Source organism: Xyrauchen texanus, chromosome 18, assembly GCF_025860055.1.
Source record: "Xyrauchen texanus isolate HMW12.3.18 chromosome 18, RBS_HiC_50CHRs, whole genome shotgun sequence".
Taxonomy (NCBI): domain Eukaryota; kingdom Metazoa; phylum Chordata; class Actinopteri; order Cypriniformes; family Catostomidae; genus Xyrauchen; species Xyrauchen texanus.
In genome coordinates, this window is record NC_068293.1 from 1,496,016 (window position 1) to 1,516,103 (window position 20,088).

General features: G+C 40.0%; 1 protein-coding gene across 1 annotated transcript in view; it reads left to right on the forward strand.

Moving 5' to 3' along the window:
* si:dkey-11f4.7 (piezo-type mechanosensitive ion channel component 2) overlaps positions 1-20,088 on the forward strand; it is a 554,199-nt gene that overhangs the window by 202,927 nt on the left and 331,184 nt on the right. Inside the window, exons 16-17 of the mRNA XM_052147980.1 lie at positions 14,852-14,893; positions 15,227-15,259. Of these exons, the coding sequence (XP_052003940.1) occupies positions 14,852-14,893; positions 15,227-15,259 (75 nt within the window). The remainder of the gene's footprint in view (positions 1-14,851; positions 14,894-15,226; positions 15,260-20,088) is intronic.

Here is a 20,088-nt window from a genome sequence, read left to right on the forward strand (position 1 = left end):
TAATAAACAGTGGGCAAGTGGGAGTCCAGAGAAGGGGTACGATCCATGACAGCATTTCAGTGATGACACTCTCATTTTTGGATATAATGTGTATTTTCTGTTTCTAATGTGTTTAAATCTATTAAAATCTATTAAAGGGGACATATTATGCTTCTTTTTACACAATGTAATATAAGTCTCAATTGTCCCCAGAATGTGTCTGTCAAGTTTCAGCTCAAAATACCTCACAGATCGTTTGTTCTACCATGCCTTTATAACCCTGTTTTGTAGCCCTTTTCCAAACGGGCTGTTTTAGTGTCTGTAGCTTTAAATGCAAAAGAACTGCTGCTTCCCACTGCCCTTTCTGGAAGTGGGTTGTGCCTTTTCTGATGGTGCCATGGATACCCCGTCAACAACAATACAGAAGAACTTAAACAGTTAAAACATTTTAAAATAACACGGAGAACACACTGTTAATAATCTTACTTTATTGTGCATTACAATGGTTGAGTTATGAAATATGAAAAACAGCTATATTTGTTAAAAATACCATTATCGTTTCATAATTGTTTTTGAAATAATGACAGGTTTTATTACATGGAAAATCTTCATTGTATGACCACTCAAGTAGGACTGTGGAGGACGCCAGTCAGTTCCCCGTCTGTCGCTCTCTCAACATTGTGTCAGAGAAGCGACAAAAGGGGTCTCTCTCTTGAGCGACGAATATGCCTCTGAACTATGAAAAAAGGCCAATGAGAAGTTGGCAGACAGTATTTGCATACCCCGCCCCCGGGTATAAAGGTGAGGAATTAATATGAGTTCATTCAGAAAATTTCTTCGGAGCCTGATGGTTGTGCATGCTGTTTGTCTTTTTAAAGATGCCCTTCCACCCCTGTGTAGTTCCTGGATGCGGTAGAGTGCTCTCCGCTTCAGACGGCCACAGGCTTTGTCTCGTGTGTCTGCGCAGCGATCACACCGAGGCTGCGTTTGTGGACGGTTCATGCTCTCGCTACGAGGGCATGACCATGCCAATGTTGCGGTCGTGGCTCGCTTTCAATAGAAGGCAAGCCACTTCTGCCACCCCCGCATCGCTCCTTCCCACGGGATTGAGGACGATGCCGCTGTCGCTGGAGGTGATCTGGGGATGGCAGCGGGTGCAGCTCTGCCGGGTACGCACCCTCGGACCACCCTCCCCCGTCCGTGCTCGAGGCAACAGCGGCTCGCCTTACAGCCAGCCTGCCAAACCTCTGGAGCTCGAGGTGGATGAGCTCGCCGCTGCATCGGAGAGTGAGGTATCTGACGCGGATGACTCCCCTGGGCTGCCGCATTTGGGTCAGAAAGCCCAGACAGAGGCTGACGCTCAGATGACCGACATGCTTTCCCGGAACTGGAACCCTCCATCCTCCCCACAGTCATCGCGGTTGGATGACCGGTTCCTGGGGTCTGGGCATCGTTCACAGCCATGCCCCCCGTCCCGTTTTTTCCTGGAGGTGCATGATGTCACTCGGGCAGGCAATGGCCATGCTCGTGGTCCAGGAACGTCATCTGTGGCTAAACTTGGTCGAGATGCATGAGACCGACAAGACTCTTGACGCCCCCTCGAGGACCCGGAAGGCTCCCAGGCGCTCCTGAGACGTTCGACCCAGATCCCGAGATGTTAGCTCCGGAGGTAGTAAGACCGCTCGTCCCCCGGTGGAGGGCCAGGAGGAGAATCTTTTGTTCATTTAATTTGCCACCCCCCCAGACGGGGCTGCGGTACCCAAATTCTCAATAATAGAGCTATTTTCTTTGTCTCTGGGTCACCTGGCCCGCAAATGCCATTCTCACGGCACTCTGCCACCAGATCTCAACAGCAAAAATACTAAAAAAAAAAAGTTTTCAACCGGGCTTTGCTCAAACTCCTATTCAAAATGCTCGCGCAAAAACACATCTTAACTTTCGTCCGGCATCTAGATTGGTTCGCAGTGGTAGACCTGAAGGACGCGTACTTCCACATCTCAATTCTGCCTCGACACCGACCCTTTCTGTGGTTCGCGTTCGATGGCCAGGCATATCAGTACAAAGTCCTCCCCTTCGGCATGTCTCTGTTCCCTCGTTTCTTCACGAAAGTCACAGAGGCAGCTCTTGCCCCGCTCCGAGAAGCCGGCATCCGCATACTCAATTACCTCGACGACTGGCTCATTCTGGCCCACTCAGTAGAGTTACTATGCGCTCACAGAGACCAGGTGCTCAGGCACCTCAGCCGCTTGGGGCTTCAGGTCAACTGGGAAAGTCCACGGAGAGTGGAGGCTTCACCCCCAGTCGATCCAGCTGGTTTGGGAACGGTTCGGCAAGGCCCAGGTAGAACTGTTTGCCTCCCGAGAGACCTCCCACTGCCCGCTCTGGTATGCCCGAACAGAGGCTCCCCTCTGGGCAGACGCATTGGCACACAGCTGGCCTGCAGGTGCTGTGCAAGGTCAGGGAGGACGAGGAACAATTCACCCTAGTGGCTCCTTACTGGCCCATCCGGGCCTGGTTCTCGGACCTCGTACTCCTCGCGACAGCCCCTCCCTGGCGAATTCCCCTGAGGAAGGACCTTCTTTCTCAGGGACGGGGCACGGGCTGGCATCCGCAACCAGACCTCTGGAACCTCCATGTCTGGCCCCTGGACGGGACATGGAAGATCTAGCTGGTCTACCACCTACCATCGTAGACACTATCAACCAAGCCAGGGCCCCTTCTACCAGGCAACTTTACGCCCTAAAGTGGCGCCTATTCACAAATGGGTGTTCTTCCCGGGCTGAAGACCCACAGAGGTGAGGTCAGTGCTCTTATTCCTACAGGAGAAGTTGGAAGGGAGGCTGTCCTCTTCCACCTTGAAGGTGTATGTTGCCGCTATCGCAGCTCACCACAACCCTGTAGATGGCAAATCTCTGGGTAAGCACGACTTAGTCATCAGGTTCCTAAGAGGCACCAGGAGGTTAAATCCTGTTCCCCTCCTGGGATTTCTCAGTGATCCTCGCCGGTCTTCAGAGATCCCCTTCGAGCTGCTAGAATCAGCCGGACTCAGGGTCCTCTCCCTAAAGATGGCCCTGCTGATCGCGCTCGCCTCCATCAAGAGGGTCGGGGACCTGCAAGCGTTCTCTGTCAGCGATACTTGCCTGGATTTCGGTCCGGCAGACACATATGTGATCCTAAGACCGCGACTGGCTACGTGCCCGAGGTTCCTACCATGCCCTTTAGAGACCATGTAGTGAACCTGCAAGCGCTGCCCCAGGAGGAGGCAGACCCAGCCCCAACCCCACCTGCTGTGTCCGGTACGTGCTTTGCGCACCTATTTGGACTGCACGCAGAGCTTTAGATGCTCTGAGCAGCTCTTTGTCTGCTTTGGAAGAACACGCAGAACACGTACATGGCTCAGCGCATGGCGTGATTTAAATTGGACCCCTAGTATCGCTTCTCCGACACAATGTCGAGAGAGAGACAGACGGGGAATGTCTAGGTTAACCTCCGTTCCCTGATGGAGGGAACGAGACGTTGTGTCCTCCCGGCCACGTTGCTGAGCCAAGCCACTGTAGTGGCTGGACCATTTCCGGCTCCTCAGAAAAATCCTTAATGAACTCATAGTATTTTCTCGCCTTTATACCCGTATGTCCGGGGGCGGGGTATGCAAATACTGTCTGCCTACTTCTTATTGGCCTTTTTTTATAGTTCAGAGGCATATTCGGCGCTCAAGAGAGACCCCTAGTGTTGTTTCTCTGACACAACGACTCGTTCCCTCCATCAGGGAACGGAGGTTACATACGTAACCTAGAAGTTTATATCATAACTCAACAGAGCTACAGCTTCATTGTTGAAGGATTGGAATAATGAAATTACGAAATAGTTGCTACGTTACACAAGCACAATGCTTTCACAACATGCTTTTATTCGCGCAACGTGCAAACAAGCAAATTAAGAAAGCCAAATTGCGAACATTAAAAAAGTATAAAGTGAGAAAGTTACTACTTGCAAATCTGAAGTTGGGTCACGGAGAGTTGGTATTGATCCATCCTTGATCCTTAGCTTTGAAGCAAATCCAGCTTTGTGTTGACCATCATTGATGAAGCAGTCCAAGTTAGCACAAGCAGTTCTAGCGAGGAGATAAATATGGCAGACTGTGTGTTGCTCGTTCAGGTTTTAATGGGGGTGGATCTAAGCTACTCGGGCGGATCTCTTTGCCAGCCGTGGGCGGTACCTTTCTCCTTTTGACGTCATAATGTGCTACAAACCTGAACGGCTCGTGCAGAGATACAGTTTTTTATTGATGGGGATAGAAAAAAAACGAGGGTATGGACTTTCACCATATTTTGTGGTTGTCTACACACACTGGGGACATATATATATATATATATATGTCCCCAGTATATAAAATGCAAGTCACACAAAATAGTTACTTGAATTTACCTCTTCTATGATAAGCACATTTTCATTTACCATCTGATTTATTAAAAAACAATTCTGAGGCTTAAAATAAAAAAATAAATATAATGTAGTGTAACCGTGCAAGAGAGAGTGAAAAAAGCCAGTCTTGTTAAAAACTGAAATTCTCTTAAATTTATAATAATAAATAAATACATGTTGACAGGAGTAGTGCTGTAAAATATTTTATTAATGTTTCTTTAAAAATAAGCAGTGAAAAGAAATATACAGTATATTGCTGTTTTTCAAAAATGAAACCAAATTGGACAAAAAGATTACATTTCTAAGAACTTCACACGTGTTTTAAACTAGATTTTATTTTTTATTTATTAAGATTTCTCATTTTTAACACCTCAGACAACCTTATTTGTCAATGACCCCTTAGCAGACTAAATTACAAAACAACAGCCATAAAACAACAGAATAAGCACTCACTGGACCAGAGTTAAGCTTTCTGAGATAGACCCCAATGCTGACCCTGGAGCACTGTCATGAGACCCCTGCAAATGCAGAACACGTACTGCTCGATTCTAAAATATGTTTATAAATACTGCTCCCACAGATCTTTGAAATAAAATCTAAAGTAGTTGAAACAACAATCAAACCTGTGCTAATTATGTCATGAGCAGGACACATCTGTTGTTTTGAGATTTCACTGGAAAGGAGAGTGAAAGGTGTTACAGCAGAGAGAGTAGATCGTGCATTTACAGTATGTGCACCAAAAAACATTGCTGATGTCACTTTCCGCTATTGATAACAGCAGCAATGAACACTCAACATAATATTGAAAATAACTAACTCCATGTTAGGTGCCATATCGCTTCTTATTATTACAAAAACAAAATAATCAGGAACTGGAGATGTTTCCTCTAATGGTGTATTAGTGTAGTATGCATTGAAATTTCATGAGAAAAAAGGCACCACTGACAGAGGTAAAAGCCAGAAAAATATATGTATTTTATATAAATATGATAGTTTTTATATAATATCAGTTAATCTGATTATTAACTGGTCCAGCATCTGGGCACACAGTATTTTCACAATTTTTAATTGCATAAGTTTTTAAAATAAATATTTAAAATATAAATATTTAAAAGCACAAATATTTTTACGATCAGCAGGCTAGCAGCAAAGTAAATATACAGCACAAATTATGGTGACTCCTGCGCTGCTGGTGCATCTGTAGATGCTAGAAATGTCCCTGCCCCTTACTGAAACAGAAAATATTATTGGTCAGCAAATATATAATCACGTCTGAAACGAATATTCTGATTGATCACTCAGCCGAGTCAAACTTTCTGTCTTGCCCATGCCTTGGTTGTGCTCCGCATGTTGCTGCCCCGTGTATGTTTAGAGAGAATCTCTATACACTTTAAACACACTTAAGTGAATTTAAACACAATTCACTTAACGGCACAGTGGCATCACCTCAGTAGATTCAAAAGTTATGGGTCAAAAGCCTGCTCGTTGTTCTGGCGGTCATATGTATCATCACTCATTTTAGGTAAACATACGCAAAATCATAAGAGAGATGGGCATAAGGCATATGCCTCTGTATGCCCTAGACTACACTTCTGGTTTACTCTGTATTAGAGCTATACCATGCATTCAGAAAGTATTCTGACCCCTTTATTTTTTTTCTACATTTTGTTATGTTGCAGCCTATGCTAATATGCTTTAAATAAAAAAAAAATTCACATCAATCTACACTACATAATAACAAATCAAAAAACAGATTTTTGATTACTTTGTAAATTTGTTAAAAATAAAAACTGTAATATCACATTGACATAAGTATTCAGACCCTTTGCTATGACACTTAAAATTTAACTCTGGTGCATTCCATTTTTCTGGATCATCTTTGAGGTGTTTCGACACTATGATTGGTGTCCACCTGTAGCAAATTCCATTGATTAGACATGATTTGGAAAGGCACAAACCTGTCTATATAAGGTCACACAGCTGAAAATGCATATCAGAGCAAAGACCAAGCTATGAGTTCAAAGGAACTGCCTGCAGAGCTCAGAGACAGGATTGTGTCGAGGCACAGATCTGGGAAACGCTACAAAAACATATCAGCTGCACTGAAGGTTCCCAAGAGCACAACGGCCTCCATAATTCTTAAATGGAAGAAGTTTGGAACAACCAGGACTCTTCCTAGAGCTGGCCGCCTGGCCAAACTGAGCAATCAGGGGGTGGAAGGGCCTTGTTAAGAGACGTGACCAAAAACCCAATGGTCACTCTGGTTGAGCTCCAGAGATCATGTTTGAAGATGGGAGAAACTTGAAGAAGGACAACCATCACAGCAACACTCCACCGATCTGGGAATTATGTCAGAGTGGCCAGACGGAACCCTCTCCTCAGAGAAAGACACATGCAAGCCTGCTTGAAATTTGCAATAAAGCACCTTAGGGACTCTCATACTGTGAGAAACAAGATTCTCTGGTCTGATGAAACAAAGATTGAACTGTTTGGCCTCAATTCCAAGCATCATGTCTGGTAGAAACCAAGCACTGCTCATTACCTTCACAATACCATCCCAACGGTGAAGCATGGTGGTGGTAGCATCATGCTGTGGGGGTGTTTTTCAGCGGCAGGGACTGGTGGGCTGGTCAGGGTTGAAGAAAATCTGAACGCAGCAAAAAACAGAGATATCCTTAATAAAAACCTGATCCAGAGCACTCAAGACCTCAGACTGCTGAGCTCTGTGAATGTCCTTGAGTGGCCCATCCAGAGCCTGGACTTGAACCCAATAAAACATCTCTGATGAGATCTGAAAATGGCTGTCCACCAATGGTACCATCCAGCCAGACAAAGCTTGAAAGGATCTCCATTGAAGAATGGCAGAAAATCCCCAAATCCAGGTGTTAGGGTGAATATTGATGTCAATGTGATTTTTAATTTTTTACTTTTTTAATTAATTAGCAAATTTATGAAATGTTTTGTTTTTGCTTTATGGGGTATGGAGTGTAGATTGATGTGAAATACATTATATATATATATATTATTTTTTTATTTTATTTTTTTTTCTTCACATATACATATAAAAAAAATATATAATTTAAGCATAAGGCTGCAACATAACAAAATGTGAAAAAATTAAGGGGTCTGAATACTTTCTGAACATACTGTACATGACACAGAGTTTTTTTTTATTGGTAGGGGAAAAAACTGGCCATTGCAATGTGTTAGAGACATGGTCCCCCCACCCATAAATGGGTGGGGGGACCATCTAGATTATAATAGAATAATCTAGATTGGAAGATGGTTAATGGAGCATTAACCATCTTCCAATCTAGATTATTCTATTATTATTAAACTGACATACATTATAAAGACATCCGCACACCAAAGGTGATACAATTATGAGAGGTGTATCATGATTAATTTGAATGCTTTAGTTCACCCAAAAATATTAATTCTCTCATGATTTACTTACCTTTAAGCTATCCTAGATGTGCATGACTTTCCTCCTTCAGCAGAATAGAAATGAAGCTTTTTATAACCCCATTTCAGCTCGGTGTGTCTATACAATGCAAGTAAATGAGTGCCATCAGGCTGCTGGCTGTTTGACAGTCCAATAGGCATATTTAGGCAGCATTAAAGTAATCCACATTACTTGGTTTCTGAAGCAAATCGATAGGTTTTTGTAAAAAAAATATAGATAATTAAAACTTAAAACTCATTTTTAACTTTAAATCGTTGCTTCCGGTCAGCGTTGGATTGCATTTGTTCCTCTGTTGTAAACAAAGCGCACACTTCTAGCTTCTCACGTGAACACGCCATTGGGCTTATGTCACTGATGCATCAACTGCTGTCAGGAAGCGATTTTTAAAAGTTAATAATTTTAAATATCTATTCATTTTTTACACAAACAGATCGATTTGGTTGGCATCACTGCTCTCATCACTGGACTTCCTGTTACTTATGGCACACTGCACGAGTGTTTGTAGCCTGCTAGCCTGCTTGGCATTGCTTATTCTTATTCTCATACTTTCTTTGTTTTGTGTTTTTCCGCTTTTCTACTGTTTCATCTGTGTGTATTACACCTGTTGCTGCTGGCTCCTAGCTCGAGTGTGTTTGTAGCCTGCTAGCTTTTTTGGCATCACTTATCTATCTGTTTTCAGCTTTTATTCCTTAACAGCTGCCATTTTTCAGCGCGCATCTGGTTCCCCCCCAACATTATTCTTGTATCGCCATTCAACTGCGCACATTTTTCACGTGCATCCTCTCTATTTTTATTGCAATTAATCTGCATGCATTTTATAGCACGGACATGTTTTTCACATCCGTGTTACACGGATTATTGCATTGATTTAAAAAGCATCGCTTATCAAGAACAACCATAACAACAAACAATTGCGTGAGGGATTCACATCAATCTCAAACCCTCACCGCTCAGGAACAACCAACAACAACAAACAATTGCCGTAAGTCATGGCATCTGCTCATGTTATTTCTTCCTGCATTGCATGTCACATGTTTATAATAGCTTCTTCCATCAGCAGTGACTGATTCATATGTGATAAAAGTAAGGAATTAGTAAGGCTGATGGAGACGATTAATGAGTTAGAGACACGCATCCGAATGCTAGTGGAGGTTAGTGAGAAAAAAAGAGAGCAACATACACACTTTGGTTCAGGCTCTAGAGCCCCTGCAGCAGGGTGTTTGGTGGTGTCTCGAGCCTCTGACATCAGCAAAAGTGCTGACTAATGAGTCACGTGGTGCCTTGTGGGTCGGACGTGTGAGCGGTGAGATCTGTGGACTTTGCAAGTTTTTTTTTTTGTGTCATAAACCGGTGAGATTCAATACACTCTGTTTCATAACTGTTCTATGAAGACAATATGCCAAAGAATTCAAATCCTTGGGCTCTAGAGACATTAAAAGACAATTACAGCATCAAGCTGATACCCCAGATAGGGCCGCAGATAGGGGGCTCTATTTGGATGGTACAGTGGGAGAAATTCAGCGTCAACTGTTGAGCATGTTATTGATGCTGACGAGGGTCATAGCGGACTTGGAGGATCTTACTGTAATATGTCAATCGATTACAGCCATGAAGACAAAATTCTCTGTGATGGTTACAAGAATGGGGGTCATCGAGAAACGGATTGATTATCTGGAGTCATAGGAGAGGGAATTAGTTGCTAACCCGCTAGCGACTTGGAGGTGGACTTGGAACGTGGTTTGGAAAAACTGGAAGACCTTGAGAATCGTAGCTGGCAAAACAACATTTGAATTATTGGAATTCCTGAGAATGAAGAAGGCCGAGATATGGTGAAATTCCTAGATGAGCTCTTCCCGAGTCTGCTTGACGTAACAGGCCATAAGCTGGAAATTGAGCGGGCTCACAGAGTCCTGGCTCAGAGATCCGCTGAGGGAGACAGGACCGATCAATTCTGGCCAAATTTCTGAAATCATCTGATAAAGAACTTGTGTTACATGAGGCGAGGAGTAAAGGAAGGCTTTCTTGGAAGAACCACAATTTTCTTGTTCCCAGACTTTGCGAATTTGACGCGAGAAACGTGATCGATTCAAGGAATTCAAGAAACTCTTACATCAATGGAAGATTACTTTTGCACTGATGTTTCCAGCCAAACTGAGAATAGATGCTAAGGATGGCCGCAAATTATTTACATGTCCCCAGCAAACACTGTCCTTCATAAAGTCATTGGAATGAGTAAGCCATGGTGTGATTCCCTCGTTGCTTCCAAGTGAGCCTGACTCACTGATTCACCTGACTGTCCGAGGAAGCTGGGCTCCTTTTTTGTTTGTTCTTGCGATGGTTCTGCCTAGCGGCCAGAGTTTGTTTTGTGGAATAACACTCCTTCGGGACAGTTGTGGATGAATCTGCTCATTCTTTGTGCTTATGCCTCCTATTAGATGGAGTTTGATTTGTGGAATATTTTTTGCAGGACATTGGAAGGATTAGGTCATCTGCTGCACTTATGAAACAGCAGACACACTGATGGAGGCCATCTGGTCCTCAGTATCCTCAGCGGGCATGGCTTGGGAGGCATTTAAGGTGGTTCTTAGGGATTGGATCATACAGTATGCCTCATTCGTCAAAAAGTCCATAGTACGAGAACTCATTGAGATGGATGGGAATATTAAAAGTGCTGAGGCAGTGCTTAAACACAGAATGTCATCTGATGGACTTCTGAGCAAGACAGTTATACTTTGAGTCGGGGGACAAACAGGAAGCTTTTGTCTAGATATATAAAGCAGAGAGAGAGCCTTTTTCTACTATTCCCTCAGTAAAATCAGCTGGTGGTGAAATTTTTAACTCAGCCATTGATATTAATAAAGCTTTTAAAGAATTATATCTTACTCTCTACAGTTCCACGTAATTTTTTACAGATGAAGATATTAGACATTTTGTGGAACCATTAGAACTCCATAAACAGATGACTGAGCAAAAAAATTCTCTTGATTCTGAGATAAACTTGGAGGTGCTTGGCGAGGTAATTGAGGCCTTGCCAACAGGCCGGGGCCATATGGCTTTGCCGCAAATTTGTTTTAGATCTTATGCTACAGAATTGGCTCCACTTTTGCTAGATTATGCAGAATCATTAAATAATGAAAAGCTTCCGCCAACCATGACATAAGCCCGGATCAGTCGTATACTTAAAAAGGACAAAGATCCAAGTGAGTGTAAGAGTCAACATGCAGTTAGACATAAACATTTTGTCAACAATTCTGGCTAACCGATTGAGTAAAGTGATGATATATCTTATACATATATATCAGATGGGGTTTGTTAGGGGCCGCAGCTCTTCTGATAACATTAGGCGTTTTATCAACATCATGTGGTCAGTGGCGAATGATCAGACTCCGGTCGCTGCCATCTCACTTGACACCAAAAAGGCGTTTGCATAGATTTTACAGTTTCTGTTAATGCATGATTTTCTGTAAAGCCGCTTTGAAACAAAGTGTTTTGTGAACAAACAAATATAAATGACTTGACTTAATTTGACACATTTGGGATGGCTTAAATGAAAGCACAGTAAATCATGAGAGAATTTTTATTTTTGGCTGAACTAAAACTTTAACAGAAATAATGATTTTGTGTAGACACCACCACGTTTTTGGTATGCAAAGGCATTTTAAGACATGCTGTTCATGGCAAGTCACAGCATTAATATTAACATTTGGCAAAGAAAAACACTTAAGATCCACAAATACACATCCTCACCTCACAGGATCAGGAATTCTTCCTTGAGTTCCTTCAGCATTTACTGTCAGTGGTCAAAACAGCTTTCTGTGCTTTAGTGTAACCTGTTGTGCTGGGTTTGGTAACTGCATTAGCTCTTGATACATGATACAAAGCTCATATTTTACTGGTCAGGGCATATTAACGTTCGGCATAGAAAAACAAATTGACACACTACGGTACATTTCCACTGGTGCGTGAGTGAAGCCGGGTGAGCATTTTTAATTAATTCCTATGGAAGCCGAGTGCCACACTCGTGAGGTGGATTGTGGGTTTGACAGCGGATCAGATTGAGAGGATCAAGTGTGGAGAATGACTGAGGGCATCAAAAAGTTGAGAAATACTCAGTTTTATTCAAATTAGAAATGAAAAACGGCAGGAGGCAGCTTATCACTGTGAACTAAAATCAGTGACATCTGTCATAAGCATATCACAATCTATGATAATGCTGGAGTTTCTGCTAGATCCAGTGCTTTAATCACAAACAGACTTCAAATGATGATTGCACGCATAGATTGTGGCTATATTGTGGCTGGGTAAGAAAAGGGATACTCAAATAAAGGGTTATTCAAAAATAAAGTTTTTATGTTTCTGAGTATAACCATGCACATTCTAAACTCTAAAACTCTAGGAGTGGTGGTGGCGTAGTGGGCTAAAGCACAAAACTGTTAATCAGAAGGTCGCTGGTTCGATCCCCACAGCCACCACCATTGTGTCCTTAAGCAAGACACTTAACTCTAGGTTGCTCCGGGGGGATTGTCCCTGTAATAAGTTCACTGTAAGTCGCTTTGGATAAAAGCGTCTGCCAAATGCATAAATGTAAATGTAAAAACAAATTTACATGCTGCACGACTCCAAAAGCTGTAGCTTTCTGAGGCAGATTTGAGCCATTTAAAAAATATATATATATAAATTTCACCAGTAGAAATGTACCATCACCGAAAAAAAATTAAATAAATCTTTGCTTTGCCTTGTCAGGGCACGATTCAGTGCTAGTTAGGAATCGATTGTTTCCATGCAAATTGTTAATTGTGGCAAGAAATTGTGACAAAGATTTGGTGTGCAAAGGCCTTAATACTGTTAACTAGGGCTGTCAATTGAGCAGAGAAAATAAATTCTAATTTTTACCTTAAATATTTCCTAAATTCAAGTAATATTCAAATTTTAAAGTCAGCTGATTTTTAAATTGTTTTTGATTCCTTAGTCCACAATAGGGTGCAATAAATACATAAACCATACAGCACTAATATATTATTGCAAAAATATTCCTGGCTGTTAAATAAAGCATTCCCTTTTCAACTAATGTGCAATTAGGGTCACATTTCAGTAGGATGACCACATGGTGTTACATTTGCACTGATGCCACAGTACACTACTCCAGACTCAAGCTATAATAACAGTGAAATATCACATTGTTTTTTTTTATTCATTACAGTTGTATTTAGGGCAGCAATATTCCCAGATAGCAAGATATTCGGCTGTACTCAGTGGTGAAACGGCTCAGACAATCAGGCCGGGGGCTGTTCAAACACGCAACACGAACGCAAGGATCTCGATACACACATTTCCAAGAAGAACTGGCAAAGCATTTAAAAAGCTCATTGCTTAATCTGAGAAATGCTTAAAAGAGAGCAAGATGCAATGGCCAAATACTTCCACTAACTGTAAGGGACTGTTCACACTGAACGCTTTTGCAATCATCCCTTTGTTTTTCTATGTAAATGCGTGCTCAACGAACGTCTTTGTTCGCTAAGTTTTGTTTTTTCAGTGTCTCATACAGGGCATACACCTGTTTTTAGATGCTGAGTCTAATAAAAAAGAACTTAAAAAAGCAACTTGAGACACCTGCTTTCTGTTAAACTGTATTTGTTGCACTGTGTCTCACCTTTTTTAGCACAAGAAAGCGATCGATCTGAAGTCATCGTCGGTGTCATCATCATCTAAAATTCAAATGCATGTTTAGCATTCAAATGTGGATTTAAATTCTTTTATTTTTTAGAAATATTCAAATTTCGAATTTTTATTTTACAGCTATACTGTTAACTGTGCTTGTCTGTATTGGTAGCTTTCCAAAAAGTGGTAGGGATTTTAATTAATCATAGTGATTTGAGACATTTTAATCTATTCACCGAAAAGAGATTACATCCTAACACCAGCAGGTGGTGAGAAATTAAGTTATTTTATGTTATGAGAGATCATGAGGTCATTGACTCAATAGTTTTTTTTAACACAGATACCTTCACAATCAGAGCAATGAAAGTGAACAATAATGATTTGTTTACTTAAAGAGATAGTTCACCCAAAAATGAAAATTATCTAATTATTTACTCACCCTTCTTCCATCCCAGATGAGTATGACTTTCTTCAGCAGAAAAGATTTTTAGAAGAATATTTAAGCTCTGTAGGTCCATAAAAAATAAAAGTAATCCACATGACTCCGGTGTTTAAATCAAAATCTTCAGAAGTGATATAAAAGGTGTGGGTGAGAATCAGAACAATATTTTATCCTTTTTTACTTTAAATCTCCACTTCATCTTTCAAATTCAGATGTGAAAGTTAAACAGGCACAACATGTGACTTTCAGATGTAAAGATCGAAGTGAAAGTCAAAAAAGGACTTTTTTGATCTGTTTCTCACCCACACCTATTATATTGCTTCTGAAGACATGGATTTAAACAGTAGAGACTTATGGAGTACTTTTATGTTTCCTTTATATGATTTTTGGGGCTACAAAGGTCAGATCACCAGATCCCTTGCATTGTATGGACCTTCTGGATTTTTATGGAAAAATCTTTGTGTTCTGCTGAAGAAATAATGTCATACACATCTGGGATGGCATGAGGGTTAGTATATTATGAAAATGTTGTAATTTGTGTGTGAGCTATCCCTTTAAAATATTCATTTAACATCACTGATTTGTTAACGAGGTTGCAAACTGGTAATTACAATATAAGGGTATTATGCTATAAATGTGGTTTATGAGGACATTTCTAGTGTCCCCATAATTGAAATTGCTTAAACAAAACACACTAAACAATGTTTTATTGAAAATTCAGAAATGCAGAAAGTGTTTTATGAGGGTTTGGTTCATGCAGTATAAAAATCATTATGTCTATGGAGAGTCCTCATAATGATAGCTGCACCAAATGTGTGTGTGTGTGTGTGTGTGTGCGCGTGCGTGCGTTTGTGTGTGTGTGCGCTCGCACACATGTATTTCAGAGAAGAGGAGCTGATGGGAGCACTGAAAGGGATTTTTCATGTGTAAGTATTTTGCCTCTTATAGTTGAAATTGATCCCTTTTTTTCCAGATATGACATTTTTAGTATAAAAAAGTGATTTTAAGTGATATATGCAGGAACAATATCACAACACTAAGGTGTTTTTGTATGTTGTCTTATTTTTTATTTTTGCTCTAAATAAAAATATATTGTTTGTTGGCTGGTAACATTATGCACTAGCGAACAAGCGTATTTACAACCTGTATATACTGGATCATAAAGATATTTTCCATCCGTCCCTTGCAAACAACCTTTTTGTTCTGTGCATTAAAGAAACACCTGTAGTAAATTTTGGCTTTGTATTTTCTCACTACAGGATAAAGGAAAACATAGATAAACTGAAAAAACGGTGAGTGAGATTCCTTTTGGCTAAAGGGTTTGCACATTATTTGTATTTATTGTTACATTTTCAGTTTCTAAACATAATCCTGAAGGGGTAATTGGATAGACAAAATTATATTATAATATAGATCAAATTTATCTACCTACCTTTTAAGTGTCTTCTGAGTCATACAAGAAGCTTGTTGTCAACTTTTGGTCAAATGTTTACATTCACTTTGCTTTAGATTCGGTTAGCCAAGAGAACTGAAAGTTTGTTGTTTAGCATAACCTATAAAGGTTCTGATTTAATATATACACTCAGTGATCACTTTATAAGGGACACCTGTAACACCTACTTATTTATGCAATTATCTAATCAGCCAAGCATATGGCAGCATTTCAGTGCATAAAATCATGTAGATATGGGTCAGGAGCTTCAGTTAATGTTCACATCAACCATCAGAATGGGGAAAAATGTGATCTTGTGATATTCGCCTCATATATATATATATATATATATATATGAGGCGAATACACACACGTATACACACACACACATATGTATATACAAGGGTGGAAATCGTACTCAAGCAGAAGTACTGTTACTTCCAAATAATTTAGAGTGAGTAGAGTAAAAGTAGCTGTTCTAAAAACTACTCAAGTAAGAGTAAAAAGTAGCTCATTTAAAAGTACTCCTGAGAATTGAGTTGCAAAACCTATGCCCCATTATAATGAACACTGTATGCCAACTTTTAAAATACATCACATATCTATGATAAACACTAAATCTGATTCCAAAAAATAAAATGGATACATGATAACAGAAATGAAAAGATTAAAAAGTTATTTTCAATACACTGATCACCATTTTAAATCATAATGTATGAAAAAATTAGATTAAAATCAGTTCATGTGTAGGGTCTAAATTTCCCTTAATGCTGACAGAGCGTTATTATTGTGCATATAACATGTTCAATCAGTTCATGTGTAGGGTCTAAATTTCCCTTAATGCTGACAGAGTGTTATTATTGTGCATATAACATGTTCAAACAATGCAAGGAATGCAAAAAAATGCTAAATAAGCAGGATCACTTGGCACATCATGTCCTGCACAATAGAGGAGGTAGAGCAGGCATGGGAAAAGTTGTTTGGGCTACATCATGCTTAAAAAGGAATAATTCACCCCAAAATGACAATTCTCTCATCATTTACTCACCCTCATGCCATCCTGGATGTTTATGACTTTCTTTCTTCTGCAGAACACAAATTAAGATTTTTAGAAGAATATCTCAGCACTTTTGGTCCATACAATGAAAGTGAATCAATGCTAAAATATTGAAGCAGCACAAATCACATAAATCAGCATAAAAGTAGTCTAAACCATGTCTTCAGAAGAAATATGATAGATGTGGTGAGAAACAGATCCAATATTTAATTCCTTTTTTATTAATTCTCTTCCCTGCTCATTCATTCTCCACTTAAAATTTCACTTTCTTTTTGTGTTTTTGGTGATTCAAATTCTTCATGCATATTGCCACCTACTGAGCAGAGAGAAGGATTTCTTGCAAAAATGGACTTAAATGTTGCTCTGTTTCTTACCCACACCTTTCATGTAAATTCTGAAGTAATGAATTAACCACTGGAGTTGTATGTATAAATTATATGCTGCGTTTATGTGCTTTTTGGAGCGTAAACATTTTGGCACCCCTTCACTTACATTGAATGGACCTACAGAGCTGAAATATTCTTCTAAAAATCTTAATTTGTGTTCTGAAGAAAGAAAGTCATAGACAGATGGCATGAAGGTGAGTAAATGATAAGATAATTTTCATTTTTGTGTGAATTATTTCTTTAAGTAGCACATGGGGGGCCACACTGTCCTCCTTTTGAGATACAATGTTCAACAATGATTTAGTTCTTGTATCTATTAAGCCCAGAAATAGTTCTGTTCTCGTTTTAATGCATGATGCACAATTTTCTGAAGTTTGTTACTGGTGGAATATTCTGCTGAATTATTGCTCTGCAAATGTTGATACATTTCTGTATTTATAATGGCTAAGCATAATTATACATTATTTTATCATCTCTACTTTCCTGGTAATTTATTATACCAATTAACACACTCTCTATGTCAGGGGTCAGTTTTATTTAAAAACGAACAATATTTTCCAAAAATATTATGATTAAAAATGTCACTGTTTTATTCTATTACTTTAATACTTTTAAAGCTACTCAAGTTATTCAGCTGAAAGTAGTGAGTGGTTTTCTCGTTTCCTTGTTATTGTTGTTTAATTAATAGCCTTTATATGACAGCCTACTAAACAGTGCTCTATTTGGTTACTTGCTCGCTTCAAGTCCAACATTTTGATGCAAGCACGCTTTTTGTCGAACTGTTTAAATTCACTTTAGACATAAACGGCTGCGTTTACATTAAATCCTCATCAAGACGGGCATTGGCGGAATTATTTGACCATTTAGGCATGCAACCTCATTAGAGCTTGAACAGTACGCACCTGTCATTCAAACAACGCGCAGCTACAGACGTCAGGGAATGAAAAGTCAATCTTTTATATTTCATCTAGATCAACCAACCAGTGTTGCTCTTGCTATTGCGATTGATCTAATGAACACCCCTCTTCTAGATGTAAAACATAGCCTAAATATAATAACTACTCAAAAGTTTAATCGAGGACATCTCACTTTTTTCGGATTAACATCTAGATCATTTATTGCCCAGCCCTATTGATAACATTGCATTAATCTCTCACAGCAGCCCAATAATCTCAGTGATAGTTCAATTACAGGCTATGTTATAGACACACAAAATCTAGTAAGCAGAAATATTAAATTTACCTCAGTATTTTTCTTCAAATTAGAGGCAGGATTAATGCTGATATCTGGTTTGAGCAAGTTAAACTCACACGACACAATCGTGCAATTTGGCCTTTTTCACTGCGAAAAGCCCTTTCAGTTGCGGCTGTGATGTTCAGTGTTGATCTGTGCTTGAGGCATTCTCCAAATCAAAGATTAAATCAGGGCAGGGAAGTAGAGACCACAGACGGTGTGAAAATAGCACATTAAAAGTACAGTTTTAAAGTACACTTAAAATGTGCTCAGTAAAAGTATACAATTTTTTAACTACTTTAAGTACAATTCTTGGGGAAAAGTAGTTCATTACAGTAATGTGAGTATTTGTAATTCGTTACTTTTACGCCCCTGTAGCAGACACAAACACATATACATCCATACACACATACACGTAGCTCAAATCTAATACAAATCTGTTATTGCAAGGAAATGTAATGGGAGAAGAGGTTGGATGTGCTGGATACATTTAAAAATACAAACATGTGTATTGCACATAAGTATTTCTCAATGGGGCAATTTTAAATGTTCATGAGATGGATAGCCTGAGGGAAAAAACTGTTCCTGTGCCTGACGGTTCTGGTGCTCAGAGCTCTGAAGCGTCGGCCAGAAGGCAACAGCTCAAAATGGTAGTGGGCAGGGTGAGTGAAGTCCAGAGTGATTTTTCCAGCATTTTTTCTAGCACTGGAAGTGTATAGTTCTTGAAGGGAGGGCAGGGGCAACCAATAATCCTCACTGCACACCAAACTGTCCTTATAATAATTAATACATTACTTGAAAAGGTGTGTAAATAGTAATAACATGCTTATATACATAAAAAACAAACAGCAAATGTACATTTAACCATCTGTATTTTAATCATTATGCAACATATGTTTAAATTGTTTATAGATGTTGGAAAGTGCAAACCCATATAGGAATGAAAGTTTAAAACATTTTATTATTTACATAAAAATTTAGTATTTTAATTTACATTACATAATGCACAGGTCATTTGTTAATTAATTAATGACAGTTGTTTTAAAGTGTTACCCTGGCACTTACATAAACGCATAATATCTTCACAAATTGTATAAGTGTGTCTGATATTTACATGCAGGGACACGTATGAGAAGCACAGACATATGAAGATCAGGTTAAAACAGGCAATCCACTAAAATATCAGAGAATTCTGCTTGAAAATTTTAGTTTGTGCTCAAATTAACTTTCAACTGCATCTGTGATCATTTTTGTTTTGCACTTTAATTGTCTTTTGTGACTTTTTTGCAGCTTATTATGATGTAATAACACACTGGCTTGTTGATGGTATCATCATGAAATCAGAGACGTTTCCCTCAAAATCAAAAGCTGGCGGGTGTTCGCTGTCCTTTTCTGCGTATCACGGCGCAGTTAACACGGCGGCTCATTTTAGCTTATCGCGGCCGACCCACTGGCCCACTCGGTTGGTCAGTCCACCCCAAAGTGCGTCGACCCATCGGGGAAATGCCCGATATGCCAGATTACCAGTCCAGCCCTGCACACATCGTTCGTTCAAACCACATTGGTTCAACAACATAAAGCTGTTGTTAATGATGTTACGATGTTACGCAGATGGTGGAGTAATAATTTAATATTTGCAGAATTTATTATAAAATCATCATTTACACGTTCTCGTGAAAACCATTTAATGTGAGAATGCTGCTGAAGACAGGAAAGCAGCATGCACTGTGTAATGCAACAGATAAACATACTGCAAAAGTGGGGTTCCCCGTCTGTCGCTCACTTCGACGTTGTGTCGAAGAAGCGACACTAGGGGTCTCTCTTGAGCGCCGAATATACCTCTGATCTATGAACAAAGGCCAATGAGTTGGCAGACAGAATTTGCATGTCCTACCCCCGGACATACGGGTATACATTTTCTTCGGAGCCGATGGTCGTGTCTGCAGCGAGCTGCGAGTCTCATGGACCCCCTCGAGGACCCGGAAGTCTCTCAGGCGCTCCTGAGACGATCGA